At 42.7% G+C, this 16,162-nt stretch overlaps 1 protein-coding gene across 3 annotated transcripts in view; it reads right to left on the bottom strand.

The window, feature by feature from the left end:
- plxna2 (plexin A2) overlaps positions 1-16,162 on the bottom strand; it is a 169,066-nt gene that overhangs the window by 46,893 nt on the left and 106,011 nt on the right. For all 3 annotated transcript variants that reach the window (XM_042409017.1, XM_042409019.1, XM_042409020.1), the window contains 6 exons: positions 15,346-15,442; positions 13,016-13,130; positions 11,601-11,801; positions 10,839-10,935; positions 10,285-10,484; positions 3,319-3,470 (listed from right to left, as the gene is read on the bottom strand). In XM_042409017.1, coding sequence (XP_042264951.1) covers positions 3,319-3,470; positions 10,285-10,484; positions 10,839-10,935; positions 11,601-11,801; positions 13,016-13,130; positions 15,346-15,442 — 862 coding nt within the window. The remainder of the gene's footprint in view (positions 1-3,318; positions 3,471-10,284; positions 10,485-10,838; positions 10,936-11,600; positions 11,802-13,015; positions 13,131-15,345; positions 15,443-16,162) is intronic.

The following is a 16,162-nucleotide window of genomic DNA, read 5'->3' as shown; positions in this document are numbered from 1 at the left end:
AAACACTTCTACGCTTGATATCGATCTATCTTCCACTCTAAATGCAATCTTCTTTTGTTGTCTCACTCATTTCATTACGGGACACATCCAGACATCGACCAGGACCCCCTTGATGACAGTCTTCAAATGAGACTAGCGCTCCTCCTCCATTGGCACCCCAACACACCCCAACCCGAGTGTAGTAAATTTCCCACCAACAACCGGGCCCCCCCCCGACAGCGTTGGTGCTGTGCCAGTGTGGTACATCTAATGTAAATCACGCGCTAGGATCAATACAGTTTTATCATACCATGTGATCAGGTGTCACCCAGCGCTGCAGGTGACTAGATCAAATGACATAATAAAACAAGGACGTCTATTGATCGCTGTGCCAGGGAGTAATAAAGTACAAGAAGCAATCACAGTGTGGAAAGAGAGATAGATGTGGTGAGGCATTTGGCAGGGGCAAGGCGGGACTGGAGCAGGTGAAACAGAGCAGACATATTGTTTCTCCAGTGTTGATCATCTGAATTACAGAAAAATGACTCAAGGAGCTTTGTTGGATGAACTAGGTGAAGGAGAGTGGATTTACTTTCTGACAAAACTGAAAATTTCTTCTCACTTGGCCTCAGACAAATGGAAACTCAATTTATCCCCCACCTGAAGGGCCTACTACAGTGGTCCTTTGTGAGGCTGTATATTTATGGAAATATGTTTGGCTTTTCAAAACTGAACATTCAATTGTATCTCCTCGGCCTGCTCTTTTCGTAAAAAAACCTGAGGATAACTTTCAAACTGAATTCTTGCTAATGAGGACTCATTTTGGCCACTATAAGAAATTCTGCAGAATAGTATCAGCCCTCAAAAAAAAAAAAGTATTTTCTGACTGCTGAAAAAATACAAAACTTTAGACTTTTTCTTCTTCACACACTCCTCTGAAGTAGCAACATAAAAGACACATAAATATGTATACTTCTTTTCTTTTTTTCGTCCGATCCAGTCCAGTCCGCCTGGTGACTGAATTAAAGCTCGAAACAAACAACAACAGTCAGATAAGGACATGCATATAATGAAGCTAGAGCCAATATGACCTCATAAGTCCAGCTCAGAACAGATCATGAAGGCTACAGGGGTCATGGGTTAGTTTTTTTAATTTTGCTCAGTCTATTTTTTTTTCTACATGCCATACAAATAAATTAAATAAAATAGCTTGTGCCCAAATGGATTAAAGTGCTGTCAGATCAGTGCGCTGCTGACAAATTGTCCCCTACAGCCAAGTGGCACATAGTGAATTTTAATTATAAGTGCCCAGTAAGGAGTTAGGAACCACGGCAGACATACTGTATCATGTGTCATCCACACTATTCATGAGCTGTTGTAACAGCATCATAAGTACTGAAAGTATGTGAGTTAGAGGAATGGCGCAGTGCTGAGTTGTTCTCTTTCTGAGGGCAGAAGTAGGCCAAGGAAAGAATTAGGGTTAAAGGCTCCTCTGAGAGCCACGGCTGTGATAGCCTGTGTGTGCATGTGTGTGCATACATGTGTGTGTCAGCTGTGCCTCAGTGTGCTGCTATACATTTAAAACTTTACACTATTCTCTAAGTGACTCCGAATCAGTGGAGCAAGGAGACCTTAAACAAAATCTAAAGGACACAGCATTAATCATCCCTTAAAAACTCTTAAAATCTAATATATTATCTCTACAAACATATGTGATATCCGTGTTACCCAGTGATGCTTTTACAGTGGCCATGTTGCATATTGATTTCCTATGGTGTAATTATTAAACCTATAGTAGCTGCATAATAAGTATTTTTTGAGCTAGCTGTAGAGCATCCTGTAAAATGTATAATCGGATTTTTTTTTTTTTCAAGATTTGCATTTCCTCCACCAAGCTCAATACCCAAAGGCAATCCAACCTAATCCTAATTTAAATACGTTATTATATATTTAGAGTAAAGCATCTTAGCAGAGTGTGTACATCCTTGTCCTTCCCCTAGCAAGGTCCACATAACCTGGGGAGGTTAAACAACCATAAGGCACTAGGTTGCTAACTCTACACACGTCTGCATGTCTAGCCAAGGGGGAGATGGGCAACTTGTGAATCATGGGCCACGTTTCATTAGTTCAGGGTGAACGGGACAGCCTTTAACGTGATGTATGCACAGCATGGGACAATTAGGCAGGTAAACACAAGTAAACACACACAGCTGTTATGGGATTGTTGCTGACTATATGAGCCACTGAGTGAGAACTGGGCTACTGTGCTGCAGGGGGAGAACAGCAATGTCAGGGCCAGACTGCTTGGACCTGCTCCAGTCTTCATGACGGCAGAGATGTTGGAGGAGAAAGCAGCTTTTTTGTTGCAATACACATATATTGATCACAATTTGTTAGCTGTTACACCCAATACATATTGAATCCAAACCCCAGTTTAGATGCCCAGTATTACTCATTGATAATTGATTTGATGCATGTTTAGTATTTTATACTGTGGATCTCCATTGAGTTCTATTGAGATCAAGAGATTTGGCCAGCAAATTGTGCTGTTTACAAACTGGGATACAAAAATTATGTGGCAAACCTTTTCCCAACTGCTGTCAGTTAGCTTGAATGAAGAATTAAGTTTTCAAATTATACAAATATTTCTAAAAAAACAACATTTGTCACATTTTGTGTAGTTTCCAATCAGCGTATGTCTAATAACTAAAGTTTTAAAATAATAATGCTAGTGTTTGTCCTGTTTGTGTGACTTACTTCCAAAATACACCAGGCACGGATGTGGCGCGACACCTCTGCTGCAGCACGGCCGCAGCAGAGCGCGTCCATTATAATCATCTGAAGCTGCAACACTGACCACGGAAGCCGCAGGCATCGTGCTGCTCATCTCTATTTTTACACAGCTGGTCTATTTTCTTTTCTCTAAGCGTGACTATGAGGCCTTCCAACAGGTAAAAACTATAGAACTGTGTAAAAAACAATCAATCGAACAATCTGTTTAAAAATTATTAAAATAAATACCTCATTGTACCAGAGGCAATGCGATGCAGCAGTGCAACCTTGTGTTTGTTTTTTTTTACATTGCACATTAAAATAAATCAATCAAATCAGTGTGTATCCATAATACTATAGTTAATTTATTCAGTACCAGTTAATATAGCCTATGCTTCCAAACTCTGCATAACCAACTGTATTATCATGTGGCAAAACTCAATGGCTGACGCGCAACCACATGCTACTAAGACTAAATCTGTGTAGCAGGTAAAAAACCGTGTTCTGCCCCATGGATGCCCCATGACACATCACATCCATGCCTGTTGTATTTCAACCATAACTTACTGTTCAGCGATTATGTAGCCATCCTCTACAGGGGTACACCTCACTCCTGCCACCTCCACATTGCCCACCATGTCCGAGAAGGCCAGACCGAGGTTCGTGCCATGGATGGTCACCCGTGTGCCTCCCTCTGGGGGTCCAGCCACTGGGGTCACCTACAAGGTATAAAAAAAAAAGTAAAGTCAGGGAGAAACTTGTAAATGCTTTGGGTGAAATGTGACATGGAAGGATGTTTTTCTTTCCTGTTATGAGCCTGCCTTATAGAAATCATAGATGGGCACAGGTTTCCTTAGATGCTCAAGGGTAAAGATGCTCTTTCGGTCCAGGTGGCTGTAAAAGCAATTAAGAGCACTCCCCACGTCTACATCCACAGAATGTCAGAACATGCCATGAGTCATTGTGCCGAGAGCATGCTCTAATCATACAAGTAGCAAAGAGCACATGTTTTATAGCTCCTTTTATCTAAATATGGCATCACGCTTCTTCTTCTTCTACAACTCCTTCCTATATATCTAATTAAAATAAATTAAAATACTTTAGAAAATGGGAGGGATCAGTAATATTCTGAATAGTCGCCTGCTCAGAATCTACTGCTGTTGCCACGGATTATAAATATAACAAGGGGCCATATTAATGCTTATTGCAGACCACCTACTCATAAAATACAATATGGCTGCCCAGCATGACCTTGGCACAGGGTGGCACACTGCCTTCTGTGCTGCAGAGCCCTGTTGAGGCTCTGACCTGGCCATCATCCAGCCCTTTAAACAAGAGAGGAGAAGAGGAGGAGGTGGAGGAGGATGAGGAGGAGGAAAAAGTGGTGAGAGCAGAGAGAGAGAGAGAGAAAAGACAGGAAGGAGATAAAGAAAGAAAATACACAATACTGATCAGTGGACAGGGAGGCAAAAGGAGATAGAGGAGACTAAGAAAGAGGAGGGTAGTAGGGAGGAGATGACTGTCACTTTGCTGTGTGGAGCTGGTGGTGCAATGTAAACAATCAATATGCTATTACTGGCCATGCAAGCAGAAGGAAGAAAACCAACAGTCCGCTTACTGAGCCGCAAACTACCACATGACGGCGACCCTTCCAGAGGTGCTGTACACACTCTCCTCTCTACCCCCCGACATCCACTAGGGCATTGCGGCTTCCCCGTGGGACGGCGGCATTGTAATCTAGATTCAGTGGACATTAATTGCTCTGGATGTAAAGTAAGTGTGTCACTGCACTGCCTGAGGGGTCTGAATACATGAATCTTTTAGCACTGCTTGGGCATGCAGGGTATAGAGGGGGGGGAAACATAATGGCTAAATATATCCATGTCAGGCGATGGCAGCAGCTATTCGAGTAGACTTAGTGATGGTTACATAAGCAGTGTAAGGGCCTGAGAGAGAAGGGGAGAGAAGGGAGGGATAGGAGAGTGTAAGAGAGTGAAAAAATTAGAGAGCAGAGAAAAAAGAAAGGGACTGGACAAAATGGGATGAGCAGCAATGGGGATGTGGATGCCACTCTGTTCAGTCCTCTGAGCCTTGACGGATGACAGGTGAAGGCAGTGATGGTGACAAGACAGCAGCGCTGTATCACAGATGGGCCTGACTAAAAGCTTGGAAGACCTCCTCGATCTACCCTTGAGGGTGAAATGGAGCCCTTCCCAAGGGCAAGACCAAGCACGGGAAGACAGTCTAATCCATGCATGAAAACCATTCGACTGAGCTCCCCATTGGCAGATAGAGCCTTGATTCATCAGTGGATCATAGAGAAACCACCACTTCAAAGGCTCACGCCACAAATGTCTCCAAGCTGGGAGGCGTGAGAGAAGTGCTGCTCTTTGTCTGTGTGTCTCTATTTCTGATAAAAACAAAGGGACTAAATCTATAAAGGAGCCTCTTTGTACATGAGACTGTGGTTTGATTGCCTGTAAACCAGATCCTAATGACCTTTACAGACCTTTACAGAGAGAACCTATTACAGTCATGTGCTGTAGATAATCTTTAGAGGGGCAGAGTTTGTCTTCATATTTCACTGCAACACCCTCCCTTTTTGCTTCTCTTTTCCTTCTTTTGCTTTCTGTCTTTCATCATTTCGTCTCCCTCAGGCTAGGTGACACATCCTCCTCCTCTAAGCACCAGCTTGCTTGTTTGTCTTACCATACAGACTTTCAAAGGGAAGACGAAGAGGAAGCCTGATTGGACATGCACACACACCCTGCCATCCTCATCCCCTCCACCTCCCCCTCCATTCCCACCCAGTGCTGCCATGCCATGCTCCCTGTGTAATCCTTTTAGGAGCAGCGCTGTTGCCTGCCTGGCATTGTCACACTGTCAATAGAGGGTAATTCCCAGCAAACAGCCAGTCAGCTTGCACGCCGTACTCCCCGCTCCCACTCTTGCACGCTCACTATCTCCCTCCAGCTCAGGGGATCAGATCATTGGCCACTTACCACCACCATTTCCTTAGACATTCTGCTGGATTTGGCAACAACCATAAGAAGACTAAAGAGGGGTGAGATGACCTAAATTGAGAAGAAGAGAGGCAGCACTCTAATCTGCAAGTAAGAAACTTCCAGAAAAGAAAGAATCCCTTTTGGGTAGATAATCTGCTAGTTTAAGCAAAAGAAAAGACTATGTAGAAATAGAGGAATGGCCGTCAAAGTGAACAGCCAGTCAGTGTGTTGTTGACATAATCAGCTGAAGTAATGGTAGGGAAAGTTGTGCTGATGCAGCCAAGGCTCAACTGAATACATACAGCAATACACCGCCCCAGCTGCCTTCATGCTATGCAAGCCTAGCATGTCACTACATTAGCTGACTGAGCTCAGTGGCATTCTCCAAGACAATTCAGAGATAATAATGTTTAATCATCCAATCTACTGTTAAAATATACAAGCCCAGATTTTCCCTGTATATTCTTTATTATCAACCTTTGACATATATTTATATATTTCTTAAAAGCGGGATTTTATCTTCGTGAAGCTTTAAAAAGATTGTCCTAGAATGACCCTACGCAACAGTAGATGTATTTCCATTCTTGCAATAGCTGAATATTTTGCTTTTGAAATTAAATAGCCTTTGATACAATTTAGGAGCTTGCAGCTAATCTCTTTGTCTTTGGTCTCTGCTCAGACTAATTCGAGCATGTCACATTTAATTGTGAGTAGCATTTAATGGGCTTGATAAAACCTCACTGATCACTTGTTCCTGAACAAACTACATCCTAAATACTTTATGGGGTCTTAAATGTCTTGTAGTCAGCCAAGAGATACGGGTCAAGATGAAAAGGAGTTTTTTAGTGTATGAGGAGGAAAAACAAGAGAGAAAATGATGGGTAAAGGAGTGTATTTGTGGATGACTGAGTTTTCCCTCAGTGATCATACTAATGTTTTGTGCTTGCTGTGCATGTCAGTGAAGAAGCCACTATAACTTACTGTGCGCATGAAGATGTGTGAGGTATGTGGGCATTTTATTACATGTTGTCGGGCCAAAGACTCACTTTATTGTGCAACATTTTGTTCTTCTTTCTCTTGGCTGGTTAAATGGAGGGTAGCACACACAGTAGTGTTACCCTACTACTGAGTGTAGTAGACCAGCTCTCTCAGGGTTAAAGAAAGTGAGGGGAGTTCAGCTGTTCTACTGTGTGATACTGACTGACAGGTCCAACATCCCTGTGGTGTTTAAAATATAAACAATAAGCTTGCACACACTATGTGAGGGAAGCGAAAAAGAAGAATCCTACAATTTTTCTTTCCTAAGGCAATAGCTAGATGTTTATATTCACTGTCACTGGGAGGCTGGGAAGCCTCTTTGCTTCACTGTAAACTCATACAGAAGCCATGGCCAAAGCCTATTGAGGAGATGCCTTTCATATGCCCATCCAACTCCCAGCTTCATTTGATGTCGTTCCCTCTGCTGTTAGCAAGGGCTTACATCTCTTCAATATTAATGGCCCATGGTGGGAGGCACCATGGCACTTAATAGAAACATTAATTATTCAAAAGGCCTATCTTGTGGTAGGCACATCTACTAATGTGCTTGTATGTATACAAATCAGCTCATGATGGGGGCTTTGGTGCATACAATCAAAACCAAATTTATTAATAAATTCAGCCCACCAGGGGGATGTCTGTTTCTTAAAGAAACTGTAATCACTGAGAGACAGAGGGGGTAGGGCGCGGCACAAACGCATGCCGACTTCACCGGCGATGAAGAGAAATATTGGCGCGTCTGTGTTCATCTTAGGTACGTGCTCATGTGAATCGCCTTGATTAATGCAGAGGTTTTTTTTTTTTTTTTTTGCCACCTACAGTTGTAAACAGACCTGAGCTCAGACAGCCCACAGGGGCTCCATTCCCCTTTCCACACTTCGTTCTTCCAATTTTTTCATGGTTCGGTTGCTCTGCTCTGCCCTTTGTTCTCTCTGTTGCCTCGCTTCACCCCACTCCAACTCTTCATATTCCTCTTCCTCATATTCGCAATTTTAGCATCGTCCGTGGACACTCTGTCTCTACGTACCTCATCAAACCCTGATGCATAAGCCTCTCCAGGAATTATTTATAATAATTATATTATATTTGTGTCTAAATAACTTTTTTGGTGTTTTCTTGAACTTACAATGTCTAACGTCTAAATCAGTATGTGATTTTGACAGCTCCCCAGCAAAACTGTTGCATTGTTCTGTGGGTTACACACTGTACTGTATGTAGATGGAAAGAGCATTGGTAATTACTTTTTTCCACTCAAGACAACATCTCTAATTAAGGATACAAGGTCTTGCAGCTGCTGGATTTCTGCCTGACTGTTGACCATGAGCAAGTCTGTAAGCTTTTACCATAATTCTGATAAACACATAAATCTAGATGTTTCAGATAGTTGACACATTTAGTAATATTGTGGTTCTTCTGGAAATATCTTGAATTGATATCTTGTCAGCTGAAACAGTCCAGGAGTTATAATAAACAACTGAACAACAAATGGATCCAGAAATTCATGGTACACTGCACTCAAAAAGCTGCTTCAATACTGTTTTAAGTGTAATTTTATTTGCATTGTTCATCTTATACTTTGACTTTGCTCCTCAATGTATGATTGGGCCAAAGCAACTACCTCATAAATGAAAGTGACCAACTTATTAATTATGTGGGTTTTCCTGAATTCCTGTAAATCTCCCAATTATTGCCGCTTAATGTTTGCAGAGAGGCAGATAAAGGTCTGCGGTTGCCTTGGCAATCACATACCGTGATCATAAGAGTATAAAAATGTAATGGGATGAGGTACTGTATGTCCCACTGGATGTAATGAGCATGAGCCATAGAATGACAGCCTGAAAGCATAATGAAGTTACACGAGAGCATAACTTAATTCACCAGGATGAGTCAGAGATAGCGATACACAGCGACATACACAAGGGGAGGGAGGAGAAGTAGGGGGTAGAAGACAGACGGAAGGAGAGACGGACGGAAACTGATAGGGAGAGGGATGAAAATGCAGAATTAAAAAGAAGAAGGGATGGTCTTCTTCTTCAGCCTCCCTCTCTTTTTCTGGCTTATCTGCGTACAGTATAGCAAATCAATTAACCAAGTCATTAACTTCACTTTTTAATTGGCTGGAGTTAGATGTGAGCATGTGGTGGAGGAGTAAGAAGCAAAATGAATCAATGTGGAGGTAGAGGGGTCTGGTGGGTTAACCACAATGCACTGGTGCGTTACCAAGCCAAATTAAATAGTATGTCCTCCTGGCCCGACTCCCCAGTGACAGCCAAACCCACCAAGCGGGATGAAAATGTGGCCTTAGCTAGCAAAGGTCCCACTTATGGGAAAACAAACGAGCACTTCCAGGTCATGACCCTGTTGTTGCTGAGGTCAACAACATCCAGCCATTGGGTTGCGTTGTTGCAATATCTGGGAAGGCGCTCAGAGAGTGGGAGGAAGAACAAAACAAACCCCCACCACTCCAACACTTCCTTGTTGTCCTAATGAATTGCAAAATGTTAGACAGACTGCAACTGTTGGCTATCTACAAGAGGAATGGCTACTTATTCAAAGTGATTGTTTTTCTCTTGTATCTGAGGTTGTTTATGGCTGAATTCGTTGGTGCCAAAGTTACTTTGAAAGGGTCGGATAAACTTGGATAAACTTGGAACTGTGCTGAAGGTAGATGTCAAAGAGGCAGGCCTTTAAGACTGAATATCTCTAGTTCTGTGTGTGTGTGTGTGTGTGTGTGTGTGTGTGTGTGTGTGTGTGTGTGAGAGAGAGAGAGAGACAGACAGAGAGAGAGTGAGTGAAAGAGAGAGTATGCCAAGGTCCTTGCCCTTAGATAAGCCCTGCGAGTGAGAAGAATTCTCATATAAACGCGCACCTGTAGGCATAACACCCATACAAGTACATACACAACCTACCTTTTTGCTTTTGAGAACAACAAATGCTCTCTCAATTAGATAAAAAAAAAAAAAAAATGAGACCAACAGCAGACAGAAAGACTGGAAGACACCAAACATTTAGAGATCCGCAGGCATTAGGTGGGACCAGCTCTCTGAGGAGCTCCTTCAAGGCTCATTCTCATTCATCCTGTGTCCAGGGGTTGAGCAGCATAGGCACTTCTCATCCAATGTCTCTCATTCTCAAGAGCCCTACCTGTCACTTAAGAGCTGTGCAGTTATGAGTACAACTTTTTCTATAAATGTTTCAAAAAATTGAGCATGTCAAGATCAAGTGTAATCTGGGTTTTCTGTGCTTTGGTGGTTATGATATAATTTAGAGATTATAGCCAGTATAACTATGTAATAGCATCGCCGCTGTCACCAATGACAAGGTATTAGAGATGTTAACTTTTAAGTATAGTCGGTATAAGCTGAGTGCCTTGTGATCCTCTATGAGGAACTGGGATGAGATACAAGAATGTGGTAGCTGATTATTGCACATTGATTATAGCTAGGTGTGAGTGGGCAGGCATGAAGAACAGAGGATTATGGGTACTGACCTCAGTGATGCGTGGGTTGGTACACTTGACATTCTTGCTGGACAGGTTCAGCCAGCGGGTGGTGTAGGGGTTGATGGGAGGGCAGTGGTGCCTCAGGGTACACCTTCCCTCTCCACTGCACCAACCACACTGGAACTTCCTCTCTGCCTTCAGACACATGCCGCAACTGTCCCGCTGGGCTGCACACTTGTACAGGTGCACTGTGGGATACAGGAAGCAACTGAGAAACCAATACGTAGTATTTGGAGAGGGTTTCTCTGATTAAGGAAAACAGACAGCAGGTCTGCTGTGAGTGAAATATTCCCACAAGTCATTTCTGTTTTTTTAAATCCCCCAAATTTTTTAAGAAACACCTGTGATTTATATATTTATACATATGTGCTACATATCAATACATACATACAAACTGTCTTGAACTCTGCTGAGAAAAGACAATATTTGAAAGCAGAGAGAGATTAAATAAATGATGGAGAGTATCAGTTATTTGTCCATCCTTATGTTTGGATGTTGTCTGTTTTCTAGCACATATTGACAGCAGCGTCGTCTATTCTTACCTTGGATATTCTCTGGGTTATCAATAATGAAGTTGCCGTTCCACACCACAGAGAAATCCACGGGCAGCTCACTGATCTTCATTCCCTCGTACAGATACTAGAAACCAAGGATGGTGAGGAAGAGGGGGAAACAGATAGAGAGATGTGGGTGAAGATGCAAAAAGAGAGGAGAATTTCAATATGAGGTTTGAGGGTTTGAATTCCCACGAGTCCTTGTAGATACAGCACCTCTTCCACTCTCCTTCCAATGTTACCCCAAAGTTACATCATCTAATCATCAGAGAGCTGACAAAGTGAGAAACCACAAGAAATAGGACAGCTGGGCAGAAGCTCGAGCTTCCCTTCTGGCCTTTAGATATGCTGCCCTTAACTGCCTATGCCCTTAATTCCAGCCTGACTTTCATTGTGCGAGTATGTGTGTGTGAGAGAGAGAGAGAGACAGAGAAAGAGGAGAGTAAAATGTGTATGTATGTGGTTCCTCTGGGAATATACTGCAGAAGTCAGTGCTTGACTGGAGGGCAGAGCCATGCTGCAGTCTTCTCCAGTGTAATTACCTAAGCTGCAACTACTGTGGCTCCTCTGACTAAATGACACACACACACACACACACACACATACTGTTGCAGGGTGCTATGGCAATTTTCTACAGAACAATAACATATGTAATTACCAATGTATCTATCTTCTTTCTGTATACTGTATGAAGAATGTGTACACAAATAAACTAAAATAAAAAATCCTACAGTGTGTCACCCAACCTACCGAGCTGTTCTGGCACTGCACGCTGGAGCTATTGAAGCGAAGGGCAGTGACTCGGTGGCTAACCCCCTGGATATGAAGGACACACTCGTAGCCTCGCTGGCCAGACTGGGGCTGTGGCAGGTTCCTGGCCTTCAGGGTGATAGGCTTCACCTCCCCTGCCGGGATCAGAATCTCCTCAGAGCGCACCAGCTGGGGACAGTCCTGGAAGGAAACAAGCACAAAGTGCAAAGAGTGCATATCAGTGCCAACAAGACAAAAATGTGTCACCAGCAAGATGAGAGACGCCAAAGCTCCACATGGGAGTGATGAATAGGAAGGATAATAAGAAATATGAAGTGCAATAAGTGCAGCTGAAGAAGAAATCCACCTTAAGCTAGAATTTAAAAGTGACTCCTGTGACCTTGGAAAGCTCTGAGCTGATATCTGAGTGTTGAACAACTCATTATCAAGAGAGGATTTCAGGACCTCCTCAGTCGGCAAAGACTGAGAATGATTAAATAAGTGCTCAGTGGTTTACAGTACAAGGAAGCAATTTAGAGGCTAATTACTTTAGTGAGGTAAATTACAAATGTGAAAGCAACATTTGCTACCAAGAAAACCATCATCACAACATCACACACTGAAGCTTTGGTCTTGATGGCCTCTAGCCTTACACATTGATAAATCTCCTCTTATAAAGTCCTCTTAGCTCATAGATATGGCATCATATAGTGATCCCATGCTGACCTCTATTCTAATACAACTTTATTTTGCAGGATCCCGCTATTAAAACAGCTGTTATTGCTACTTACAGACTCGGAAAGGTCTGTGTTTATATGTAATACTGACTGGGAGTAAAGCCTCTAAGCTAATTAATGTAGCTAGTAATTGTGTGTGAGTTCCATGACAAATGAAAGATTTCAGGGGTGATGCCCACTGCCAATCCATATGTACAATAACGCTTTGTAAATTGGTTTAGAGAAGTAAAAACATACATATAACAGTATCCAAAAGCAAATACACAAGTACTGTATGTGTGCGTAGCCAGAGACACATGGAAACCAACACACACATAGGCGTATTTCAAGCAGTTTGTTTCCACTGCATATGACTGACTTGGGCAGAGTGATCCTGGGTCATTGTTAAGACACGCTAAGCTCAATAACTCCAGAGATAATAGACTCTTAATTGCTACTGCAGAGAACAAGAGCTGTGAATGAGAAACACCAATGCAGAAATAGAAGAGCTTTGATGGCTGTCTTTCTGAAGACAAGCCCCGAGGCTGACACAGAGCTCGAACACAGAGCAGGATGCAGGCAGAAGGAAACAGAAAGAGGGAATGTGCAGGAGAGAGAGGGAGAAAGAGGAAAAGATAGGAAAGAAAGAGAAAGTTGTGTTAGCAAGCTTGCTTATATGCATGTGTGTGTTCCACTTACCTCAGAGGCGTTGACTCGTCCCTCCTGGAATGAACAGCTGGAGGGGTCATGGGTGCACAAGTTGCGGTACTTGCACCAGTGACAGCGGAAGGCACTGTTCACACATGACAGACACCTGCATGGACACACACACACACACACACACACACACACACACATATAGTGAGAGAGTCAGGGAAAAACAGCAGAGTCAAGGAGGGGCAGCAAGTTTGCCAAAGTGGGGGGAAGTGCCACACAGGAAATGAGTTCAGATCCCAAGTGGGCACCTGCTGTTGTTGTGCCCTTGTGGTTGGCACAGTACCTAATAGCTGCTGGGCCAAGTTCTACCCCGCATATATTTTCTACTGCCATATATTAATGCTGTGTGTCATGTGTGAACGGGAGGCTGCATATTAGCCCTCATAACCAGAATCAGATGGAGAGAGAGAGAGAGACAGAGAGCGGGAGATGGAGTGGAGGAACGTTGAGTAATGAGGACAAATAAGACATTGGCGCAGCTTGATCCTGCAATTACCATTAGCCCTGCATTGTTGGAGAGTCGCTGTAATTACCAGCTGTTAGGTGTGTGTGTGTGTGTGAGCTTTTTTGCATGTAAAATATGTAAGTGTGTATGTTTGTGTGTATCACTATAGGGGTAAAAATCTGTACTGCCAGTGGTGGAAAAGTAAAAGTATCAGTACCACAATGAAAAAAATACTCCATTACAGATAAAACTCCTGTATTCATACTTAAGTACTTAATTAGTATCAGCAAAATGCATATAACACACAAAAAGTACTCATTACGCAGTAGAGTGACCCATGTTAGTGTTATGTTAGTGTTATTGGGTTATTATTATTAACACATTAACGTGTAAGCAGCATTTAAATGACATAGGTTGACAAGATGTAGCTATTTTTAACTTATCTTGAATACTCTTGGTTAGTTCAATATACTGTGTATCAACACATTCAATATTATATGCTCATTACGGGTTTTTAAATGTGTTATCTGCAAAGTAAATCTAGTATAAAAATGTTCTAGTAAAGTTTTTTTCAACCCTGTATACTGGTTACATGAATGAATGGATGGAGAGATGAACAAATGTAAGGATGGACGAGATATTATGAAGATGTGTGTCTGAGGTCCTCATACGTTCTAATAGCGAAGACAACATAAACTGATAATCGATTGCGATGGCATTTACTACACTATGTATTCATGAACAGTTGTTAGGAGACAATTGTAGTCTCACTTGGCTGTCCCTCTCTCTTTCTCTCTCTCGAAATAAGGTTGAGTTATGCGTACTTGCTTATTGTGAAATATTCATCAGTGCAAAAGCATGGGAGGGATCTCTGGCAAGCACACTAATTCAGAAGAATAGGGCTGACTCACCTTCAGGCGAATAAGAGTGTACAGTATGCGTGTGTGAGAGGGAGAGAAAGACGAGTTGGCATCGGAGTGTGCGAGAGACAGCGCGTGGCCTTTTCAAGTGTACACATCTTTCTCTGTGTGTTTGAGTGTGCGCTTGGCTGTGTGCGCAAGTATGTTTGTCGTTGCCGATTAACTGAGCTGATGTGAGAGCTGGTAATTGCTTTCTGTGCCACTCAGACAGTGTTCTCAGACGGCAGACAGCCATATGAAGCTATAGGGCAGTGTGTGTGTGTGTGTCTGTATGTGAGAGAAGAGAAAGAGAAAAAGAGAGAGAGAGAGGGAGAAAGAGAAGGAGAATAACATAGCCTGCTTTTATCTGGCAAAGGCAGCCCGAAGACAGCGGCTACAGCGTTTTGTTTTAATGTCGAAGGGATAGTGAAAGGATAATATGACGTGCTACAGATTCCTGCACCTCGGTTAGCATCTCTGCTGTGATATCCTAACTCTCCTGCTTTCCCTTCAGTGATACTTCCAAGTCAGCAAGGCCTTTGGATCTCACACAAACAGAATCTGCCACAGTGGAATGAAGCGAGCAATTGCAAAGGCACCGCACACTGAGATCTCCAATCCAAGGATTCAATTCGACATCACTCAATCAGGGACAGACATGGCATAAATGGGCATGAAATCCTGAGTGAGGACCTGTTAGGCAGAGAGAGCAGCGTGTTTTGTACTGCAGCGTGTTTGAGAAGAAGGCTTCATTAGCGCAACAGTACAGAACTTCCTGTTACAGTGCCTGGGGAGCAGCCAGCGATCAGATTACATTAGTCTTTACAGGGGATATTTTTAGGGGCTAAGGTTAAGGACAAATTGTAACTAATTCCCATAGCATTGATTCAGTGGTTTTGGGCAGCAGGTCCGGGGCATTGTTTTTGTAAATTAAAAGAGAACGAATGATCGCAAAGAGAGATACTCACAGTTGGTGGACGCTGCAGTTGTAAAACTTGACCTCTGTGCTGATGAGCATCTGACCAGTCTCCTTGGAATTGAGCCTCAGCTCGACGCCTGACCAATCTGAAAGAGAGGATATGAGAGAAGATGAACATTTAATGTATACTTATGCATAATTATGGTGCGGACTCTTTATTGTGAACTTGTGAAGAGCAGATGTTATTAAATGTAACGCTAAATCTTGTTTCTCAGCACGTTTAAATTCAGCGCGGCCATGAGCTGGTGATGTTGGGATGCTAGTGTAAAAGATATCTAGAAAGGTAGCATTTCCTGCGAGAAATATTTAGATGCAAGCCAAACTAAAACGAGCTTTACTTGAGAATATACAGCATAATAAAATTTAAAATAAAAATTTCAATCACATACAGAGCTAGTATTTAATCTGATCAAAATTTGTCTTCCTGCATTTTGCTGAGTTCTGACTGTGCTTCTGTTCTCTGTAAAAACAGCCTCTTATCTCCCCCCACGAGAATATAGACTCCATAAATATGTGTGTGTGTGTGTGTTTGTGTGTGTGTATATGTGTAGAGCAGCCTGAATTTCAGATGACATTCAGTGTGTAGGAGGCTTGAATGACCCTCCGTGCCCCGTTCTCTCCACAGCACCTGTTGGGAATAAGGCTCTGTTTCACACACAAGTGTGTGTATAACAGGCAGGCTAGGCTCATAGCTGACTTCTACCACTGCAGATTTGTCTCACAGGATCTGGCAAACAAAGTGGTCCAGAGTTCCTGTCCACACAAACCCCTCCTCTAGGATTTTGTTTTTCCTCAGTGAAGGCGAG

The sequence above is a fragment of the Thunnus maccoyii genome, chromosome 4 (assembly GCF_910596095.1).
Source record: "Thunnus maccoyii chromosome 4, fThuMac1.1, whole genome shotgun sequence".
Taxonomy (NCBI): domain Eukaryota; kingdom Metazoa; phylum Chordata; class Actinopteri; order Scombriformes; family Scombridae; genus Thunnus; species Thunnus maccoyii.
The sequence above is the reverse complement of the archived record's forward strand: the minus strand, read 5'-3'. Positions and strand labels throughout refer to the sequence as shown.